General features: G+C 42.0%; 1 protein-coding gene across 1 annotated transcript; it reads left to right on the top strand.

Annotated features, from left to right (window-relative positions):
• Positions 1–3,262: 3,262 nt before the first annotated feature.
• On the top strand, positions 3,263–18,105 carry LOC113141076 (interferon-induced very large GTPase 1-like). Its single transcript, XM_026325294.2, has 11 exons — positions 3,263–3,637; positions 4,660–4,751; positions 4,852–4,886; positions 5,621–5,726; positions 5,829–5,963; positions 6,090–6,686; positions 7,117–7,151; positions 7,418–7,526; positions 7,676–7,692; positions 7,794–11,964; positions 16,213–18,105. Exons 2-11 carry the CDS (start codon positions 4,676–4,678, stop codon positions 16,869–16,871), a joined length of 5,940 nt encoding a protein of 1,979 aa, XP_026181079.1. The 5' UTR covers positions 3,263–3,637; positions 4,660–4,675; the 3' UTR covers positions 16,872–18,105.
• Positions 18,106–19,743: the final 1,638 nt, after the last annotated feature.

The raw sequence follows: 19,743 nt of genomic DNA on the forward strand, positions 1-19,743 counted from the left end.
CAACTTCACAGGAAGAGAGATGATGAACAAAGGGCATACATGACATTATATGGTTGCCAAAAATCACATCTCATTGGTTGACTACAGGTGGGGAGTTTCACTTTTCCTTGTTGGTGCACTGTAGAAACTTCTCTTGTGACCTTTCTCTCACTGTAACCTTTTCCTGCACAACACATATGTTAGTAATTACAAAGTTTAATGGTTAACTAAACATCAAGTCGTTCACATTAATTTTCATGAATTCTATAGCATTACACGACACACGTGTAAGTATAGTATTTCTCAGTTAGTCATTCTCCTAAACTACTTATGTGGGTAAGTGTATGTGTTAGACTCTCCCTCACATCTGATTGCTTCTTCACACAGTGGGACAATGCTTGTAACCCTTGATCCCCACAACTTGGTCTTACAACTCTTTGCAACAATGTATAAACACTTATAAGAGTAATGAAATTATAAATGAAATAAGTAAATGTGTAAATTTATTTTCCCACAATTATAAGTGAAATTAGTAAGATTTATTTTCCAACAATTATAAATGTAATTAGTAAAGGTGTAAGATTTATTTCCCCAACAACCACTAGGCAGAGTCAGGAACACAGCATGCACACAGAGAAGGAAATCAAACACACCTGTGCACATACAGTGGGTACGGAAAGTATTCAGACCCCTTTAAATTTTTCGCTCTTTGTGTCATTGCAGCCATTTGCCAAAATCAAAAAAGTTCATTTTATTTCTCATTAATGTACACTCAGCACCCCATCTTGACAGAAAAAAACAGAAATGTAGAAATTTTTGCAAATTTATTAAAAAAGAAAAACTGAAATATCACATGGTCATAAGTATTCAGACCCTGTGCTCAGTATTGAGTAGAAGCACCCTTTTGAGCTAGTACAGCCATGAGTCGTCTTGGGAATGATGCAACAAGTTTTTCACACCTGGATTTGGGGATCCTCTGCCATTCTTCCTTGCAGATCCTCTCCAGTTCTGTCAGGTTGGATGGTGAACGTTGGTGGACAGCCATTTTCAGGTCTCTCCAGAGATGCTCAATTGGGTTTAGGTCAGGGCTCTGGCTGGGCCAGTCAAGAACAGTCACAGAGTTGTTCCGAAGCCACTCCTTTGTTATTTTAGCTGTGTGCTCAGGGTCATTGTCCTGTTGAAAGGTGAACCTTCGGCCCAGTCTGAGGTCCTGAGCACTCTGGAAGAGGTTTTCTTCCAGGATATCTCTGTACTTGGCCGCATTCATCTTTCCTTCAGTTGCAACCAGTCGTCCTGTCCCTGCAGCTGAAAAACACCCCCACAACATGATGCTCCCACCACCATGTTTCACTGTAGGGATTGTATTGGGCAGGTGATGAGCAGTGCCTGGTTTTCTCCACACATACCGCTTAGAATTAACGCCAAAAAGTTCAATCTTGGTCTCATCAGACCAGAGAATCTTATTTCTCATAGTCTGGGAGTCCTTCATGTGGTTTTTGGCAAACTCTATGCAGGCTTTCATGTGTCTTGCACTGAGGAGAGGCTTCCGTCGGGCCACTCTGCCATAAAGCCCCGACTGGTGGAGGGCTGCAGTGATAGTTGACTTTGTGGAACTTTCTCCCATCTCCCTACTGCATCTCTGGAGCTCAGCCACAGTGATCTTTGGGTTCTTCTTCACCTCTCTCACCAAGGCTCTTCTCCCACGATTGCTCAGTTTGGCTGGACGGCCAGGTCTAGGAAGAGTTCTGGTCGTCCCAAACTTTTTCCATTTGAGGATTATGGAGGCCACTGTGCTCTTAGGAACCTTGAGTGCTGCAGAAATTCTTTTGTAACCTTGGCCAGATCTGAGCCTTGCCACAATTCTGTCTCTGAGATCCTTGGACAGTTCCTTCAACCTCATGATTCTCATTTGCTCTGACATGCACTGTGAGCTGTAAGGTCTTATATAGACAGGTGTGTGCCTTTCCTAATCAAGTCCAATCAGTTTAATTAAACACAGCTGGACTCCAATGAAGGAGCAGAACCATCTCAAGGAGGATCAGAAGAAATGGACAGCATGTGAGTTAAATATGAGTGTCACTGCAAAGGGTCTGAATACTTATGACCATGTGATATTTCAGTTTTTCTTTTCAAAATTTCTACATTTGTTTTTTTCTGTCAAGATGGGGTGCTGAGTGTACATTAATGAGAAATAAAATGAACTTTTTTGATTTTGGCAAATGGCTGCAATGACACAAAGAGCGAAAAATTTAAAGGGGTCTGAATACTTTCCGTACCCACTGTATGTGCACAGGTGTGTTTGATTTCCTTCTCTGTGTGCATGCTGTGTTCCTGACTCTGCCTAGTGGTTGTTGGGGAAATAAATCTTACACCTTTACTAATTACATTTATAATTGTTGGAAAATAAATCTTACTAATTTCACTTATAATTGTGGGAAAATAAATTTACACATTTACTTATTTCATTTATAATTTCATTACTCTTATAAGTGTTTATACATTGTTGCAAAGAGTTGTAAGACCAAGTTGTGGGGATCAAGGGTTACAAGCATTGTCCCACTGTGTGAAGAAGCAATCAGATGTGAGGGAGAGTCTAACACATACACTTACCCACATAAGTAGTTTAGGAGAATGACTAACTGAGAAATACTATACTTACACGTGTGTCGTGTAATGCTATAGAATTCATGAAAATTAATGTGAACGACTTGATGTTTAGTTAACCATTAAACTTTGTAATTACTAACATATGTGTTGTGCAGGAAAAGGTTACAGTGAGAGAAAGGTCACAAGAGAAGTTTCTACAGTGCACCAACAAGGGAAAGTGAAACTCCCCACCTGTAGTCAACCAATGAGATGTGATTTTTGGCAACCATATAATGTCATGTATGCCCTTTGTTCATCATCTCTCTTCCTGTGAAGTTGGTTACAGCTAACTGCTTGCAGACTGTGATTTTCTGACCAGGAAGTGGGTCCTTGTACAAGCGCTTTTGAGACCAATCAAAGTCTCCTCTACTAATTCCAAATAAATGAACACGCTGACATGGTTCATGTGTGCATGTGACAAAATGAGAAATAAACAGTCAAAAACAAACTCAACATTGTGAACTTTTAAAGTGATTCCTGTTGTCTTGGTGATACATGCAGTGTTTAGAGTTTAATTACTTACCATATCTTACCATAAACCAGCAGGAAGAGAGGAGGGAAGAGTTACCAAGCTTCAGTAAAGCCAGGGAGTGGATTCATGCTCACAGTGCAACAGTCCACAGTACAATCCATTCAGCATAATTAAACTCTTTTACTGTTGTGTTCAGGCTCTCACAGCACTTGGTTTAGTTTATGCGCAGAAAAAATGAGGAAGTGTTTAAGATATTTCACCAGTCGGCCAACCCTTTCAGTCACAAGGTTTCTGGGACATCATGAGACAGAGCTGTCCTATTTTCACTTTCACTTTTCTTATCACTGATTTTAACATAATGTGGATTCGGTGTATCACTGCTGTTCATACCCATCATATCACATCAGATCAGTTAAGAGCAGCTGGGAGGGATTTAGAAACTAGTAGAACCACACCTGTCTAGAAAAGACAGTAACAGGTAGGACTGGTGACAAAGCAGCCACATCTGCACAGACGAGGAGCACAGGACACAGAACAAAGGTGAGTCTGTACGTTTCTACAAAGTACATATAAAATATATACATGTCCTTAAAATAATTTGACCTTTCAAGCAAAAATAAACGTTTAATTTAGGGCTATCAAAATTAACACGTTAATGCGTTAACGCAAATTCATTTTAACGGGACTAATTTTATTAACGCAGAGCGCATTTGCTGTTTGACCTGTGACCTAGCCCGTAGTAGGAGAAAGCGGAATGCAGCCATATACAGTAAAGAGTACAGCAGGAAACAGAAATAGAGAAAGAAAAAGGCTTTTTGAACAGTAAATTCATTTATAAAACAATGTCTGCAGATGCTTAGCAACACCTGCCACATCCATACTTTGTGAAAGATTGTTCTCACTGTCAGGGCATGTTGTTCAGAAAATGTTTTAAAATATTTTAATCGATTGACAGCCCTAGTTTAATTTTCTCATGTTTGCTCTTGTTTGCTCTGACTTGTGTGGAAGAGTTTTTATTAGGTGGATATATTTGATTATTTTATTGTTTAAAAATACATCAGCAGTAGTAATAGTATGAGTACTGATAATGTTTAAATCATCAGCAGTACAAACGTTAGGCCAATATATTAAGTTGGTAATAAACAGAGGTCGAAGTTAGACCTTTCAGTTTTCATTGTCTGAATGTTAATATGGTTTTTACTTTCACATTTGACAAGGCTGAATATGGCGTAGTGATCAAGACATGGATGTGTCCTATTCAGCTGTATCTCCTAAAGATGTGTGCTAAAGACAACCTTAAAAATGTGATGTTTGCTCACTCTGAAATACTGAATTACATTCATGTAAAAGCCTTTAAATATATTTCAAATGGAGCCATGACCTTTGTCACAGCCCTGAGCTGATGCTTAAATTATTGTCAAAATGTTTTATGTTTAAGATTTCATACTTTGCCAAAAAGAATCTAATCTTATTTTATTTTTTACTAATACTTTGCTGAATCATGCTGTGTTTCCAATGACGTTTTTTATTGTGTTGTCTTATTGTCTTATGATTCTATAAAGATGAAAAACTGATCAAATGGAGGTGGAGAACCAAACAGCTGCAGGAGGAGGAGAGAGTGAAATCACACCCACAGCAGTTACAGATGACGGAGGTAATTTTAAAGTCTAAATATAAACGCTCATTGTTAGGAAACCAAATATTTGTCTTTATGCTGATCTTGTGTAACCTGTTTTCTCTACATGACATTTCAGTAGATGAGTTGGAGGAAAGTGACGACAAACCCAAGGTAAAACCTTTTCACCCTGATCAGTCTCCATCATACAGTTGTCTTTATTCTGATCCATGTTTTTTAAAATCATGCTGTCATTTTTATAACAGTACCATCAATATAAGTCAGAAATGATTAAACAGCATATACAGTGTCCACACTGTCCAGAAACATCAGGCCTTTTTAAAACATTCCTTTGTCCCGCCAGCGGGACATCACAACTATTTCCAATTCAACGCTATGGTTTGAGCTGATGCTCAAACAATATATCACTAGAAAGCTTTGGTGATGTAAACCATCTCAAGATGCAACAATAATAGTAGATACACCAAAAGCTTCTTTCAAGAAAAGTGAAATACTCAAAGTTCGACATTCTCACCAATAACAGGTCTGTGAAAGTCCACACATGCATTGAATCCCACAAAAATGGCATTTTTCTGTCCATAAATGTCCAGAGTTGGAGTCCAGTATTACACTGGATCTGAAACATGTTTTAAGTCTCCACAAATGCTCAGAAACTGCATCATCATCAAAAGCTTGAACAGTTTTAGTCAAAGTCATGACAGTAGCCTTTCAATTGAATTTTGATTTAAGAGACTTGAGTAAACTCAGATGCCACCATAAAAACCATTTAACAATTTGATGTTGCTGCTGTTTTCTTGGTTTGCGGTTTCTAATAAAAAGATATTTCTAACCTCTGTGGGTCTAACCTGGAGAACCATTGGTTCAATACAATTTACTCCTTTTCTTAGTCTGATTCAATGAATGAACCTGAAGCTGCACAACCACAGCAGACTGATGGAAACACAGGAGGAGAATCTGAAGCCACATCTAGACCATCTGCATCACATGAGCCAGGTAACGACTGAAGAAATAGTGTTTTACAGACGATAGTTCAGTTGTTTTATGAAGACGCATTAAACTCATGTTTGAGTTCTGTGAAAAAACTTGACCATTCAGCAGGAGACGCTGATGGAGTCACAGACGTTAAGACTGAAAGCAGCACTGACATTAGTGATCGACCTGCAGAGGAGAGTGAAACACTGATGGAGACAAGTCCAACATCTCAGAGTGTTTCTACAAACACCAACAAAAGTGAGAATCACATGATTTCATGTTTTCACTCGTATCGTTCAGTAAAATAGGAAACTAAACTTTGATAATACAGTGTCACTGATTTCAGAGCCAACACGGTGATGCTGTTCTATCATTTTGTTTCAGAGATCCCTGAGCTCACACTGGCGTTGGTTGGTGACACAAACTCTATAGAGATTGGATCAAAAAACATTTTACTTGACAATGATGAACAAACAAATGTGGAACAGTTTTCATCCAAACTGTATGATTTGTGTGGCCGCCACATCTCTGTCATTAACATGCTCGGTCCACAAAACATTGACCAATTCCCATTAAATCGGGGGATTCATGCCTTTCTCTTACTGATACCAAATGGGCTGCATCACAGCCATTACAGCTCAGTGCAGTGGTTAGAAAACACTTTTGGGAAAAGATCCCTTTCTTATGTGATGACAGTTTTGACTCATAAACCAGATGAAAACTGTGAAAATGCCTTGACAGAGCTGAGGTCCAACAGTAGTTTGGTTGAAAAAAGACACCACACATGTACAAAAAGTGTGATGGATGAAAACGAGCTGATAGTTCTGTTGGAAAAACTCGACCTCATGGTCTCTGAAAACGATCCACCCTGCTACAGTAGACTGATGTTTGATGAAAACAAAGAGCAGAAAAAACTGCTGCAACACAAAACCAGTGAAGACCAAAGGATCAATTCCTCAGTGTTTCAGCAACATCAAACAGGTGAGATTTGACTATACCTGCCTGCTGTTTGTCTGATTAAATACATAAACTTATATCCTGCTGAATAAGGTGTGAAAGACTGAATGAAACACTAATGATCTATAATCAAAAGATGTGATCTTTCTTCAACTTCACCTAAATTGCCTGTATTGTATTTATTATTACTGATTGTGCCAGATCAACAAGAACGTTTGGTCTGTTTGGATTCACTGACAAATGAGCTGTTTAGTTATTTCTATCTGAGAATACAGAAAGTCAGAAAATCTCTGATCAGACTTTACTGATTCCTTCTGACCAGCAGAGGGCGATGTTGTGTCTCTTTACATAGTCCAGAAAAACAAATGTTCTGAACACAGAATGCTTGATAGTCCGACATTGTTTTTGAAAACCCTGACTTTCTGCTCTTTGTTTTTCTTGCATTGTGCTGCAGTAGAAGAGATGGAGGTGAGTACACCTGAAATCAAGGTGAAGTTAACATTTTTCCATCTTCAGTGATGATCATCATTATAAAACTGCATTGGTTGTCTAAAACAGTTCTGAGTTTGGTCTGGTTATATCTTCAGCTTTAAGTCTCTTCCTTCTATTTAAAGTGAAAGAAGTTAAAAAGAAAACACAAAACCTGACTAACATTACTGAATTGATGCACCATTGTTGTTATTGATGTACAGTGTCTAAACCCAAATGGTCCAACCAGGTCAACTAAAACTTATATAAATTCTCCTTTCTCTTAGTGTGATCCAGTCAATGACCCTGTTAGTGCTGAAGACTCAGAGGAGAACAGGACCAGCACAGGCCTAATGTCTGAACTCAAGACTCTACCAGCTGTAACCCATCAGGAAGGTAAAATTTAAATGACTGATTTTATTGAACAAAAATACAAAAGAGTCAGAATGACAAAAAAAGTTCTATCAAAGTTATTTACAGTGAACATGAGAAAATTGTATTGATTCAATAACACACTGATCTGTCTCTTTGGCTCATTGTTACAGGTGGAAACAAGAGCAGGGTAAGAAATTCCAAATTCTTTCTACAAAAAATGAAGAAATTAGAATGATGCTCTCCCATTGTACATGTTTCTACAGTTCGTGTTTATTTCCTTATTTCCAGCAGTCATTGGAGATTTCTGAAGAAATCAACAGGAAGAAACAAAATCAGAGAGAAACTGAAACTCTGCTCAGCAGACTTCACCTTCCACACAAACATCAGCACAAATTGTCTCCAGCAGACTTTCTTAAAATAGGCCCCCCTGTTAAACAGGACCATGAGACAACTGAGAGAGATCTAGCTCATACTTTTGTTAAGAGGCTGATGATGTTAGACTACAGAGCCAGATATATTCCTGTAAGACAGGACACTTCACAGCCTGATCCAGTCTGTGACACTGTCAACACTGATGACAATGACCTAGATGCTTTTCTTTTCAGCACCAGTGTAGACTCTGATCAGTCCAAACAGACTCACATCCATCCGATGGACGTTCAAATGGCAGCATTTCACTGCTCAGACAGCTTCCTTAAGCAGAAAATGATTACAAAACTATCACAGTGTCAGTACGCCTTACCTTTACTTGTTCCTGACCCAGACACAGCAGATATCGAGTGTCCTCTGTGGACATTCAGACAAATAATTAAAACATGGAAGGTAACTCAAACCAAAGACAACACAACCACTGTCACCATGAAGAGTTTGCCCATCTACAAAGCTCAGACACCCATGGTGGCATTTTTCCGCCTGGGTTCATTATCGGTGTCTAAATCTCAGCTGATAAACACTTTGATCAAATCGCGTCACAGCACCTTCTTCCACAGAAACTGTCCAGGTAGCACCAAATCTCGCCATCTGATGGATGGTGTTGTAGAGATTGCCTGGTACTGTCCTGCTGGAAAACCCAACGATGCCTTCACTGACTGCATCACCTTCTGTAACCTTCATGGTGATGCTCTGTCGACTGAGAAACAGCGCCACATACTGACTGAACAATCTTCAGTCACTGTTGTTCTTGTTCCAACTTTGGATAAAAGTCAGAAAAGCACTTCAGTCATCACAGACCTGTACAAATCTCAGAAGCCTCTCATTATTCTCATTGCTGATAGTGACTGTGGTGCAGTTGAAAAGAAGAGGACATACAAAATCGGTCTAAAGGACCGAAGTCAGTCAGATGTTTCTGAAGAACTGAAAAGAATCATTGGGAAGATTTTGTCTGGACCACATAAATCTTTCCAGCTTGAAACCATGACCAAGGTCTCTGGAGTCAGAGTAGACGAAGAAGACAAAGTCTGCCAAAAAGGGAAAAATGCTGCAATGGAAATCATGAATTTATTTCAGGGGATGGATGTTTCAAAAATCAAAGATAAATTCCTCCCCTGTCAAGGTGAACTGTGGCATGACTGGTGCAGAATAAACAAAGAACAGTATCACCTCAGAGGAAACATCGAGAAGGAGAAATGTGCAAAGCAACAGCAACTGATGCAAATACGACAAAAACAATGCACTGTCTCCTGTGGTCAACTGATGAAGCTGTTCATTAAAAGCCTCTCATCATTGTCACCAACAGAAAAAGAGTATTTCCTGAAATGGACTCAGATCCTGATAGATGCTGTCTCAACAGACGATCTCTCTTCAATTCTCCAAAGCTATGATGAAAAGTGGTCAGAGGTCTTGGCTCTGAAGAGGAAACAGGACAAATCTGATCAGTTAACAAGCAAACAAGCAGAGCTTGAACAAATATCCAAAAAACTGCAGTCAGCGACTTTTGGCCTGGAGCACATCTTTAGAGAAATGGGACAGATCTATGAAGCCCATAAATCTCTGCAGGAACCAACAAACTGGCTTCAGTCTGACTGGTCCAAATATCCTGAGCTGGCTGCAGAGCTGATGATATCAGGACACCCGATGGAGCTGATGGATGGAGATGCAGGTCATGTGCCTTTAACATGGATCTCTAGCCTTTTAGATCAAGTCATCAGGAAACTGGGCGACAAGAGGGTTTTTGTGTTGTCAGTTTTGGGCGTCCAAAGCAGTGGAAAGTCAACCATGCTGAATGCCATGTTTGGACTGCAGTTTGCAGTGAGCTCTGGCAGGTGCACCAAAGGTGCCTTCATGCAGCTGGTCAAACTGTCAGAGGAGATCCAGAAAGACTTCCAGTGTGACTACATCCTGGTGGTGGACACTGAAGGACTGCGCGCTCTTGAGCTGGCAGGTAACACCACTCTTCACCACGACAGTGAACTGGCAACATTTGTTGTTGGTCTGGGAAACATGACACTGATCAACATCTTTGGAGAGAATCCAGCTGAGATGCAGGAGGTTCTGCAGATTATACTTCAAGCTTTCATGCGTATGAAGAAAGTGAAACTTTCTCCAAGTTGTGTGTTTGTTCACCAGAATGTTACAGATGTTGCAGCTGCAGAGAAAAACATGGATGGAAGGAGACGCCTTCTAGAAAAACTGGACCAGATGGCCCAACTAGCAGCCAAAGAGGAGGTTTGTGATGCCAAGTGTTTCAGTGACATCATTGCATTTGATGTGCAAAAAGATGTGAAATACTTTGCCCAACTGTGGGAGGGAAGTCCACCAATGGCTCCCCCAAATCCAGATTATAGTGAGAAGGCTCAAGACCTAAAGGCCACAATCCTCTGTAAAGCTTCCCAGTCAGCTGGAGTGACTCTCTCACAGTTTAAAGCCAAAATTCGGGACCTGTGGAATGCCCTGTTGAATGAACAGTTTGTTTTCAGCTTCAAAAACACACTGGAAATTGCAGTGTACAGAAAACTTGAGGTCCAGTACGGGAACTGGACCTGGGCCTTGAGGAGCCACATGTTGATCATTGAAAACCAGCTTTACCCCAGAATCGAAAATGGAAAAGTTGACAAAGTTGAACTAAATGATCTTTTTAAAGAAACAAACGAAACCTACACAGAAATCAAAAAAGAGATGACAGTGTACTTTGAGAATGACACAGACAAAGAAATGTTGGTTCAGTGGCGAGGCCGATTTGAAAACAAAATCAAGGCGTTTCATGAAGACCTGGTGAGTGAAGGGAAAATAAAACTGGATGAAGTTCTCCAGCAGAAGATTGCTTGTAAAAAGGTAGAAGAAAAGAAAACAGAGTTTGAGAACAAGCTGCTGCAGAAGAGCAAAGAGCTCGCTCATCAGTTAAAGGACAAAGATGAAAACAAACTTAAAAAACACTTTGACTCTGTTTGGAGTGTCTGGGTTCAGGAACTAACTGCAGATACAAAACCTATTGCTGACATCAACTTGGTCAATGACCAGGTCGACATCCTTCAAGAGCTCGAATTTGAATGGGAACATATCAATCAATCTATAACAAGTGGCAAATACAAAGACATAAGAAGACTTGGGGATTACAGTGATTATGTGTCCTTCACCAAACACAAAGACGACTGTGACAGTAGCCAACAATCTCAAAACAAACAGATGAGAAAGGACAGGAAGCAGGGGACAGTTGAAAAAATGGTTGAATTTGTTTCAGAAACAGGTACAAAAATCACAGGTTACTTCAAGTCTCTTCAGCATGAAGACCAAGAGGCCATCAGATCCCTGACTGACTATGTTGAAAAACAGTCTCTTGATGTAATTAAGAACAAACCTGTAGCTACAAGAGGATACAGATCTACTTACTTACAAGAAGTGGCCAACAATGTGAAAGAAAAGGTGGCAGAATTTGAGTCAAAGGTGAAATATGCTCTGAAGAAGGAGTTTACAGTTGATCTCATACTGTATGTGTTTCACAGAGCTGAGACTTGGCTTTCAGAGGCCCACAGGAAATACAAAGCAAACAATGATGTTGTCATCTATGTGGAAAACAATAAAACACAATATTGCAACATTTTCAGAAGCTTCTGCAAAGGAAACTCATCAGCTGTTGTGCTTGGAGAACTGATCTGTGAAAAACTGAAGGTCTCTGCTGTTCAGGCTGTCTGCAACAAGACTGCCATTGATCTGGCTGGAGAGATGAAGTGCACTTTCCCAGCATTCAATGGGAACAGGCTGAACTTGGAGAAACATGTGTTGAAGTCACTGGCAGAGGAAGAGGACTTCAATGGTTTCATCAACTACATCCGACAACCAAAGAGCCAGGTAGAGACTTTTATACGAGCAGAAGTAAAGAAATACATCTTCACAGAGCACAAAGATAAAGCGCTGGATATACTCAGGAAAAATGTTGACGTCATCAATAAACTTGTGAGTCAGGCTTTATTCACTGCAACACATAGAGTCAAAAGTCAGGGAGGAGACACGGACAGGGTCAAAAGTCAGGGAGGAGACACGGACAGGGTCAAAAGTCAGGGAGGAGACACGGACAGGGTCAAAAGTCAGGGAGGAGACACGGACAGGGTCAAAAGTCAGGGAGGAGACACGGACAGGGTCAAAAGTCAGGGAGGAGACACGGACAGAGTCAAAAGTCAGGGAGGAGACACGGACAGAGTCAAAAGTCAGGGAGGAGACACGGACAGAGTCAAAAGTCAGGGAGGAGACACGGACAGAGTCAAAAGACAGGGAGGAGACAGGGACAGAATCAAAACTCAGAGAGGAGACACGGAGAGAGGAGACACGGACAGAGTCAAAAGTCAGGGAGGAGACACAGACAGAGTCAAAAGACAGGGAGGAGACACGGAGGGAGGAGACACAGGCAGAGTCAAAAATCAGGGAGGAACCACGGACAGAGTCAAAAGGCAGGGAGGAGACACGGACAGAGTCAAAAGTCAGGGAGGAGCCACGGACAGAGTCAAATCTCAGGGAGGAGCCACAGAAAGAGTCAAATCTCACGGAGGAACCACGGACAGAGTCAAAAGTCAGGGCGGAGACACGGAGAGAGGAGACACGGACAGAGTAAAAGGTCAGGGAGGAGACACAGACAGAGTCAAAAGTCAGAGAGGAGACACGGACAGAGTCAAAAGACAGGGAGGAGACACGGACAGAGTCAAAAGTCAGGGAGGAGACACGGACAGAGTCAAAAGTCAGGGAGGAGACACGGACAGAGTCAAAAGTCAGGGAGGAGACACGGACAGAGTCAAAAGTCAGGGAGGAGACACGGACAGAGTCAAAAGTCAGGGAGGAGCCACGGACAGAGTCAAATCTCACGGAGGAGCCACGGACAGAGTAAAAGGTCAGGGAGGAGACACAGACAGAGTCAAAAGTCAGAGAGGAGACACGGACAGAGTCAAAAGTCAGGGAGGAGACACGGACAGAGTCAAAAGTCAGGGAGAAGACACGGACAGAGTCAAATCTCAGGGAGGAGACACGGACAGAGTCAAAAGTCAGGGAGGAGACACGGAGAGAGGAGACACGGACAGAGTCAAAACTCAGAGAGGAGACACGGACAGAGTCAAAAGTCAGGGAGGAGACACGGAGAGAGGAGACACGGACAGAGTCAAAACTCAGGGAGGAGACACGGAGAGAGGAGACACGGACAGAGTCAAAACTCAGAGAGGAGACACGGAGAGAGGAGACACGGACAGAGTAAAAGGTCAGGGAGGAGACACAGACAGAGTCAAAAGTCAGAGAGGAGACACGGACAGAGTCAAAAGACAGGGAGGAGACACGGACAGAGTCAAAAGTCAGGGAGGAGACACGGACAGAGTCAAAAGTCAGGGAGGAGACACGGACAGAGTCAAAAGTCAGGGAGGAGACACGGACAGAGTCAAAAGTCAGGGAGGAGACACGGACAGAGTCAAAAGTCAGGGAGAAGACACGGACAGAGTCAAATCTCAGGGAGGAGACACGTACAGAGTCAAAAGTCAGGGAGGAGACACGGAGAGAGGAGACACGGACAGAGTCAAAACTCAGAGAGGAGACACGGACAGAGTCAAAAGTCAGGGAGGAGACACGGAGAGAGGAGACACGGACAGAGTCAAAACTCAGGGCGGAGACACGGAGAGAGGAGACACGGACAGAGTCAAAACTCAGAGAGGAGACACGGACAGAGTCAAAACTCAGGGAGGAGACACGGACAGAGTCAAAAGTCAGGGAGGAGACACGGACAGAGTCAAAAGTCAGGGAGGAGTCATAGACAGAGTCAAAAGTCAGGGAGGAGCCACGGACAGAGTCAAAAGTCAGGGAGGAGCCACGGACAGAGTCAAAAGTGAGGGAGGAGCCACAGAAAGAGTCAAAAGTCAGGGAGGAGACACAAAGAGAGGAGACACGGACAGAGTCAAAAGTCAGGGAGGAGACACGGACAGAGTCAAAAGTCAGGGAGGAGACACGGACAGAGTCAAAAGTCAGGGAGGAGACACGGACAGAGTCAAAAGTCAGGGAGGAGACACGGACAGAGTCAAAACTCAGGGAGGAGACACGGACAGAGTCAAAAGTCAGGGAGGAGACACGGAGAGAGGAGACACGGACAGAGTCAAAACTCAGAGAGGAGACACGGACAGAGTCAAAAGTCAGGGAGGAGACACGGACAGAGTCAAAAGTCAGGGAGGAGACACGGACAGAGTCAAAAGTCAGGGAGGAGACACAGACAGAGTCAAAAGTCAGGGAGGAGCCACGGACAGAGTCAAAAGTCAGGGAGGAGCCACGGACAGAGTCAAAAGTGAGGGAGGAGCCACAGAAAGAGTCAAAAGTCAGGGAGGAGACACGAAGAGAGGAGACACGGACAGAGTCAAAACTCAGAGAGGAGACACGGACAGAGTCAAAACTCAGGGAGGAGACACGGACAGAGTCAAAAGTCAGGGAGGAGCCACAGAAAGAGTCAAAAGTCAGGGAGGAGACACGAAGAGAGGAGACACGGACAGAGTCAAAACTCAGAGAGGAGACACGGAGAGAGGAGAGATGGACAGAGTCAAAACTCAGAGAAGAGACACGGACAGAGTCAAAACTCAGGGAGGAGACACGGACAGAGTCAAAAGTCAGGGAGGAGACACGGACAGAGTCAAAAGTCAGGGAGAAGACACGGAGGGAGGAGACACGGGCAGAGTCAAAAGTCAGGGAGGAACCACGGACAGAGTCAAAAGGCAGGGAGGAGATACGGAGGGAGGAGACACGGACAGAGTCAAAACTCAGAGAGGAGCCACGGACAGAGTCAAAAGTCAGGGAGGAGCCATGGACAGAGTCAAAACTCATGGAGGAGACACGGACAGAGTCAAAAGTCAGGGAGAAGACACGGAGGGAGGAGACACGGGCAGAGTCAAAAGTCAGGGAGGAACCACGGACAGAGTCAAAAGGCAGGGAGGAGATACGGAGGGAGGAGACACGGACAGAGTCAAAACTCAGAGAGGAGCCACGGACAGAGTCAAAAGTCAGGGAGGAGCCATGGACAGAGTCAAAACTCATGGAGGAGACACGGACAGAGTCAAATCTCAGGGAGGAGCCACGGACAGAGTCAAAAGTCAGGGAGGAGCCACGGACAGAGTCAAAAGGCAGGGAGGAGACACGGACAGAGTCAAAAGTCAGGGAGGAGACACGGAGAGAGGAGACACAGACAGAGTCAAAACTCAGGGAGGAGACACGGACAGAGTCAAAAGTCAGGGAGGAGACACGGACAGAGTCAAAAGACAGGGAGGAGACACGGACAGAGTCAAAACTCAGAGAGGAGACACGGAGAGAGGAGACACGGACAGAGTCAAAAGTCAGGGAGGAGACACAGACAGAGTCAAAAGACAGGGAGGAGACACGGAGGGAGGAGACACAGGCAGAGTCAAAAATCAGGGAGGAACCACGGACAGAGTCAAAAGGCAGGGAGGAGACACGGACAGAGTCAAAAGTCAGGGAGGAGACACGGACAGAGTCAAAAGTCAGGGAGGAGACACGGACAGAGTCAAAAGTCAGGGAGGAGACACGGACAGAGTCAAAAGTCAGGGAGGAGACACGAAGGGAGGAGACACGGAGGGAGGAGACACAGGCAGAGTCAAAAGTCAGGGAGGAGACACGGACAGAGTCAAAAGTCAGGGAGGAGACACGGACAGAGTCAAAAGTCAGGGAGGAGACAGGGACAGAGTCAAAAGTCAGGGAGGAGACACGAAGGGAGGAGACACGGAGGGAGGAGACACAGACAGAGTCAAATCTCAGGGAGGAGCCACGGACAGAGTCAAAAGTCAGGGAGGAGCCATGGACAGAGTCAAAAGGCAGGGAGGAGACACGGACAGAGTCAAAACTCAGGGAGGAGACACGGACAGAGTCAAAAGTCAGGGAGGAGACACGGACAGAGTCAAAAGACAGGGAGGAGACAGGGACAGAGTCAAAACTCAGAGAGGAGACACGGACAGAGTCAAAAGTCAGGGAGGAGACACAGAAAGAGTCAAATCTCATGGAGGAGCCACGGACAGAGTCAAAAGTCAGGGAGGAGACACGGACAGAGTCAAAAGTCAGGGAGGAGACACGGACAGAGTCAAAAGTCAGGGAGGAGACACGGACAGAGTCAAAAGTCAGGGAGGAGACACGAAGGGAGGAGACACGGAGGGAGGAGACACAGGCAGAGTCAAAAGTCAGGGAGGAGACACGGACAGAGTCAAAAGTCAGGGAGGAGACAGGGACAGAGTCAAAAGTCAGGGAGGAGACACAGACAGGTGGATGGAGGAATTTTCCAGTTTGCTAAAAGATGATCTGACATTTGAGACCATTTGCTGTCAAAACTTCAGTGACATAGAAAATTTTGACTTTCTGAAAGAAGCGATTGAGAGACGCCTTGTATTTATCAGTCAAGAGATGAAGAACCTCTCAGTGGATAAGATCAATGAATCCAGGCAGAAGCCTGATCAGATCCTCATTGATCAGCTGTGTAAATGCTGCTGGGTGACTTGTCCTTTCTGTGCAGCTGTTTGTACCAACACTCTGGAAAATCACAGTCCTGATAAACACAATGTTCCTTTTCATCGCCCCTCTGGGATTAAAGGATGGCACAAACGAGGTACAGTGGAGCTGGACATTGATTTCTGCACAACAAATGTTGCAAGTGATAAAAGTTTCCACCCACATCATGATTCAGAAACCACCATTCCTTATAAACATTATCAAACTGCTGGGGAGGAATATGCTACTTGGCAAATTACTCCTGATGAGTCCAAGCTGAAATACTGGAAGTGGTTTGTGTGTCGATTTCAAACACAACTGGAAAACTACCATAAATTAAAATTTCAGGGCAGAGGAGAAATTCCCTGCGAGTGGAGAAACTACACAAAAGAAGAAGCTATTAAAAGTCTGGATGAAATGTGTGATCTGTGAGTGACCTGCAAGAAACTTTAGCTGTTTCAAAGAAACAGAAGTTTGTGATTGAACAAAGGAGAACAACCAGAGAAATACTGAGGATGAAGTTTTTACAAAATGGGTGAAATGTCACCTATTTATAATTTGATCAATATGTGCATTAAGTCTGTAATAGATAAAGTGAATATCACAGTAATGACTAGTAGCAGGAAAATGACCTGAAGCAAAAGGAATCATATGTATTAGATATAAAACATGATTGGAAAAAGCTGAATTAAGAAATTTTTTGTTCAACTAAAAATGTAAATATTTGAAACTAAAAGAAAGAGTGAAGTAATTAAAATGTCAAAAATTATGGGCAGATTTTTAATTATCTTAATATTTCTCTCAAATAGGAATGTGAGTCATAAATTTAATTATTATTCCTTTTTAAATGAAAATCTCAAAACAGACTCATGTATGTTTTAACCCTAACCTGTGAATGTGCTTTAAGAACATATAAGTCATGAGAATGTGTAGTTTTTAAACTACAAGTATTATTCTAGTTTAAACAATGAGTAAAGAAAGATGTAGGATGCTGACACATGCTGACACAGCTCTTTAGAATTTCATTCCTTTGACAGAACAAACAGCCAGAATTGGTTGTAATTTTCACTTTTACATTTGTTCCTTAAGTACAGATCTCATCAAAAGGCCTCATAACAGACACATTTTTACTCTGAATTAAAGTTGTATATTGATCTTCATGACTTCATTTGTTTTCTGGAGGAGTTTTGATGTGATCGAACATCTTATAACGTCAATGTTCTATGATTTAAAACACAGTGAAGATAAAATGCATCAAAATGCCTGGAACATGAATCTGAATCTTGTTGAGTTTCACAGAAAAGGAAAGGGTTCTGAGAAGAAAAAAATACAGTTCAATTTATATGTTTTAGCTTTATCTGTTAAATATAACAAAATTATACATTCTTAAATTCATTTTCAGTGTTTTTTATTCTTTTCTCCAGGTTGTGTCTTTTTAAGAATTTGATGAATTCTGTTCTATGTTTCTCAAGGATTGGGAGTATTCAGAAATGTTACGCTTTATTTTCTTTAAAAATTTTATTTTGTCTGAACTGAAATTAGTTTTATTCTTTACATTATCATTTCCTTTTTACAATATGCTGATATCTATATCCATATGTTATCCACATTTACCAGTAGAAAAATCTGTCCACTGTAATAAACAAACCCTTCACACAAGTTTAAATGCCTTCTGTTATTAACATGCATCATGTGAACAGCAGAAACAACAGCAGATATCAGAGCTGTATGAGGCCTCTGTATATACTGTAGATAAGTAGATTGAAGTGAAACTAGAGAATGCCATGGTGCTGTCCAGTCCATGATGGGAGTCCAGTAAAGAGCTGGAGACAGTGAACTGATAAAGAATCAAACATGGAGAAAAAGACATTTTCAGTACATTTTGAGCCAAATCGTAATGATTGAAGGAATGTTTTTAGAGAATGATGTTTTTAATATGATTGTTGTTCAGGATATATCTGTATCTGCTGGTAATTGGTCTGACTAGTCCTAAACTTTAGCTTTAACTGTCAAGTGATTTTTAAGCAAATATTTTTACCTGAAAGCTGAAATTTAAATGGTTGTAACTTCAGATACCCAATATATCTCAGGTTTAATAGAGTCATGAATATTTACCGCCCTCCTGTGGTCACAATGTGGAAGTGCAACACATGAAACATAAAATCAGCGGTAACGATGCAGGATCTTCCTCTGTTTATTAACATTTAAATTGGTTTTCATTTTGTAAAAATAACTAGGCCGAATTAAATATTACCAGTTACACTTTGTTATGAACTATTGAACCTATCGACAATGTCATGGACTGAGATTTTAGTTCCGGTTCTGGACTTTTATTTTGGTTAATTTCCTGTTCATTCCTGTGTTGATCTTGGTTAGCTTTGTCTCGTTAGTTCATTAGTTTCACCTGTGTTTAATTAGTCTTGAGTTCGGTCTATTTTTACCCCTGCGTTTCCTTTGTTCTCTGTCGGAGCATTAAAGTTAGTCAGCGTGTTGTGTGATGCCTGTTTGTAACAGTGAAGGGATTTAGCCTTGTGCCCGTTTACGCCGAGTGGCGTTTTTGTTGTTTTTGCCTGAATCCTGGAAATAAAGCCTTTGTTGTCCTGCTCTTGGGTCCTCACCTCTCCTCCTTCACACCACACCACCCGCACCTTGTGACAGACAACTGTTATTTATTTGCTTTGGATAATAAAAAACTATTTTCTCAGGCAAGTAAAGCGATCCAATACATATCAAATAATAAACCAGATCCTACCAGAGGCGGTTTCCTCTTGAATTTTCTGTCAAGTTGATGAATAAATACCGAAAATTACCAAATGAACACAGCAAGAGCTAAATACCAGATAGTGTATTACTTCTTTTGGAAGGAATGTGCCTAAGTGTGTGGGACCCTCTTGATTTTGTACCACCTGATGGTCCAAACAGTGTTCGTGTCTGAAACGCCACGTTTGCCTCTCGCGGGTTTATACTGTCCTCACAAAGACTGAAACTTGTTCTATGCTAGACAGATAACAGGTGAGTCGGAGATCCTCCAATAAACACAAGGCGTAACTTTTCTTGGAAGTTTAATGAAGGCTCACTTTCCTTTTCTCTTTTCTCTCACTTATTTCTCACTTTCTGTGAAACTGTACACAAATAACAATAAGAATAAAATACAGTAATATACATCTTACAGGCACAATTTAAAGTTTCAAATAAGAATATGATGAGTCACAACAGCAATCACCACAATTATCCATAATAATGCCCAATTAACTATATGTTATCTCTAATTTGAAGCAAAATAACAATGCAGCAACTACATTAC

The sequence above is a fragment of the Mastacembelus armatus genome, chromosome 8 (genome assembly GCF_900324485.2).
Source record: "Mastacembelus armatus chromosome 8, fMasArm1.2, whole genome shotgun sequence".
NCBI classification, from domain to species: Eukaryota; Metazoa; Chordata; class Actinopteri; order Synbranchiformes; family Mastacembelidae; genus Mastacembelus; species Mastacembelus armatus.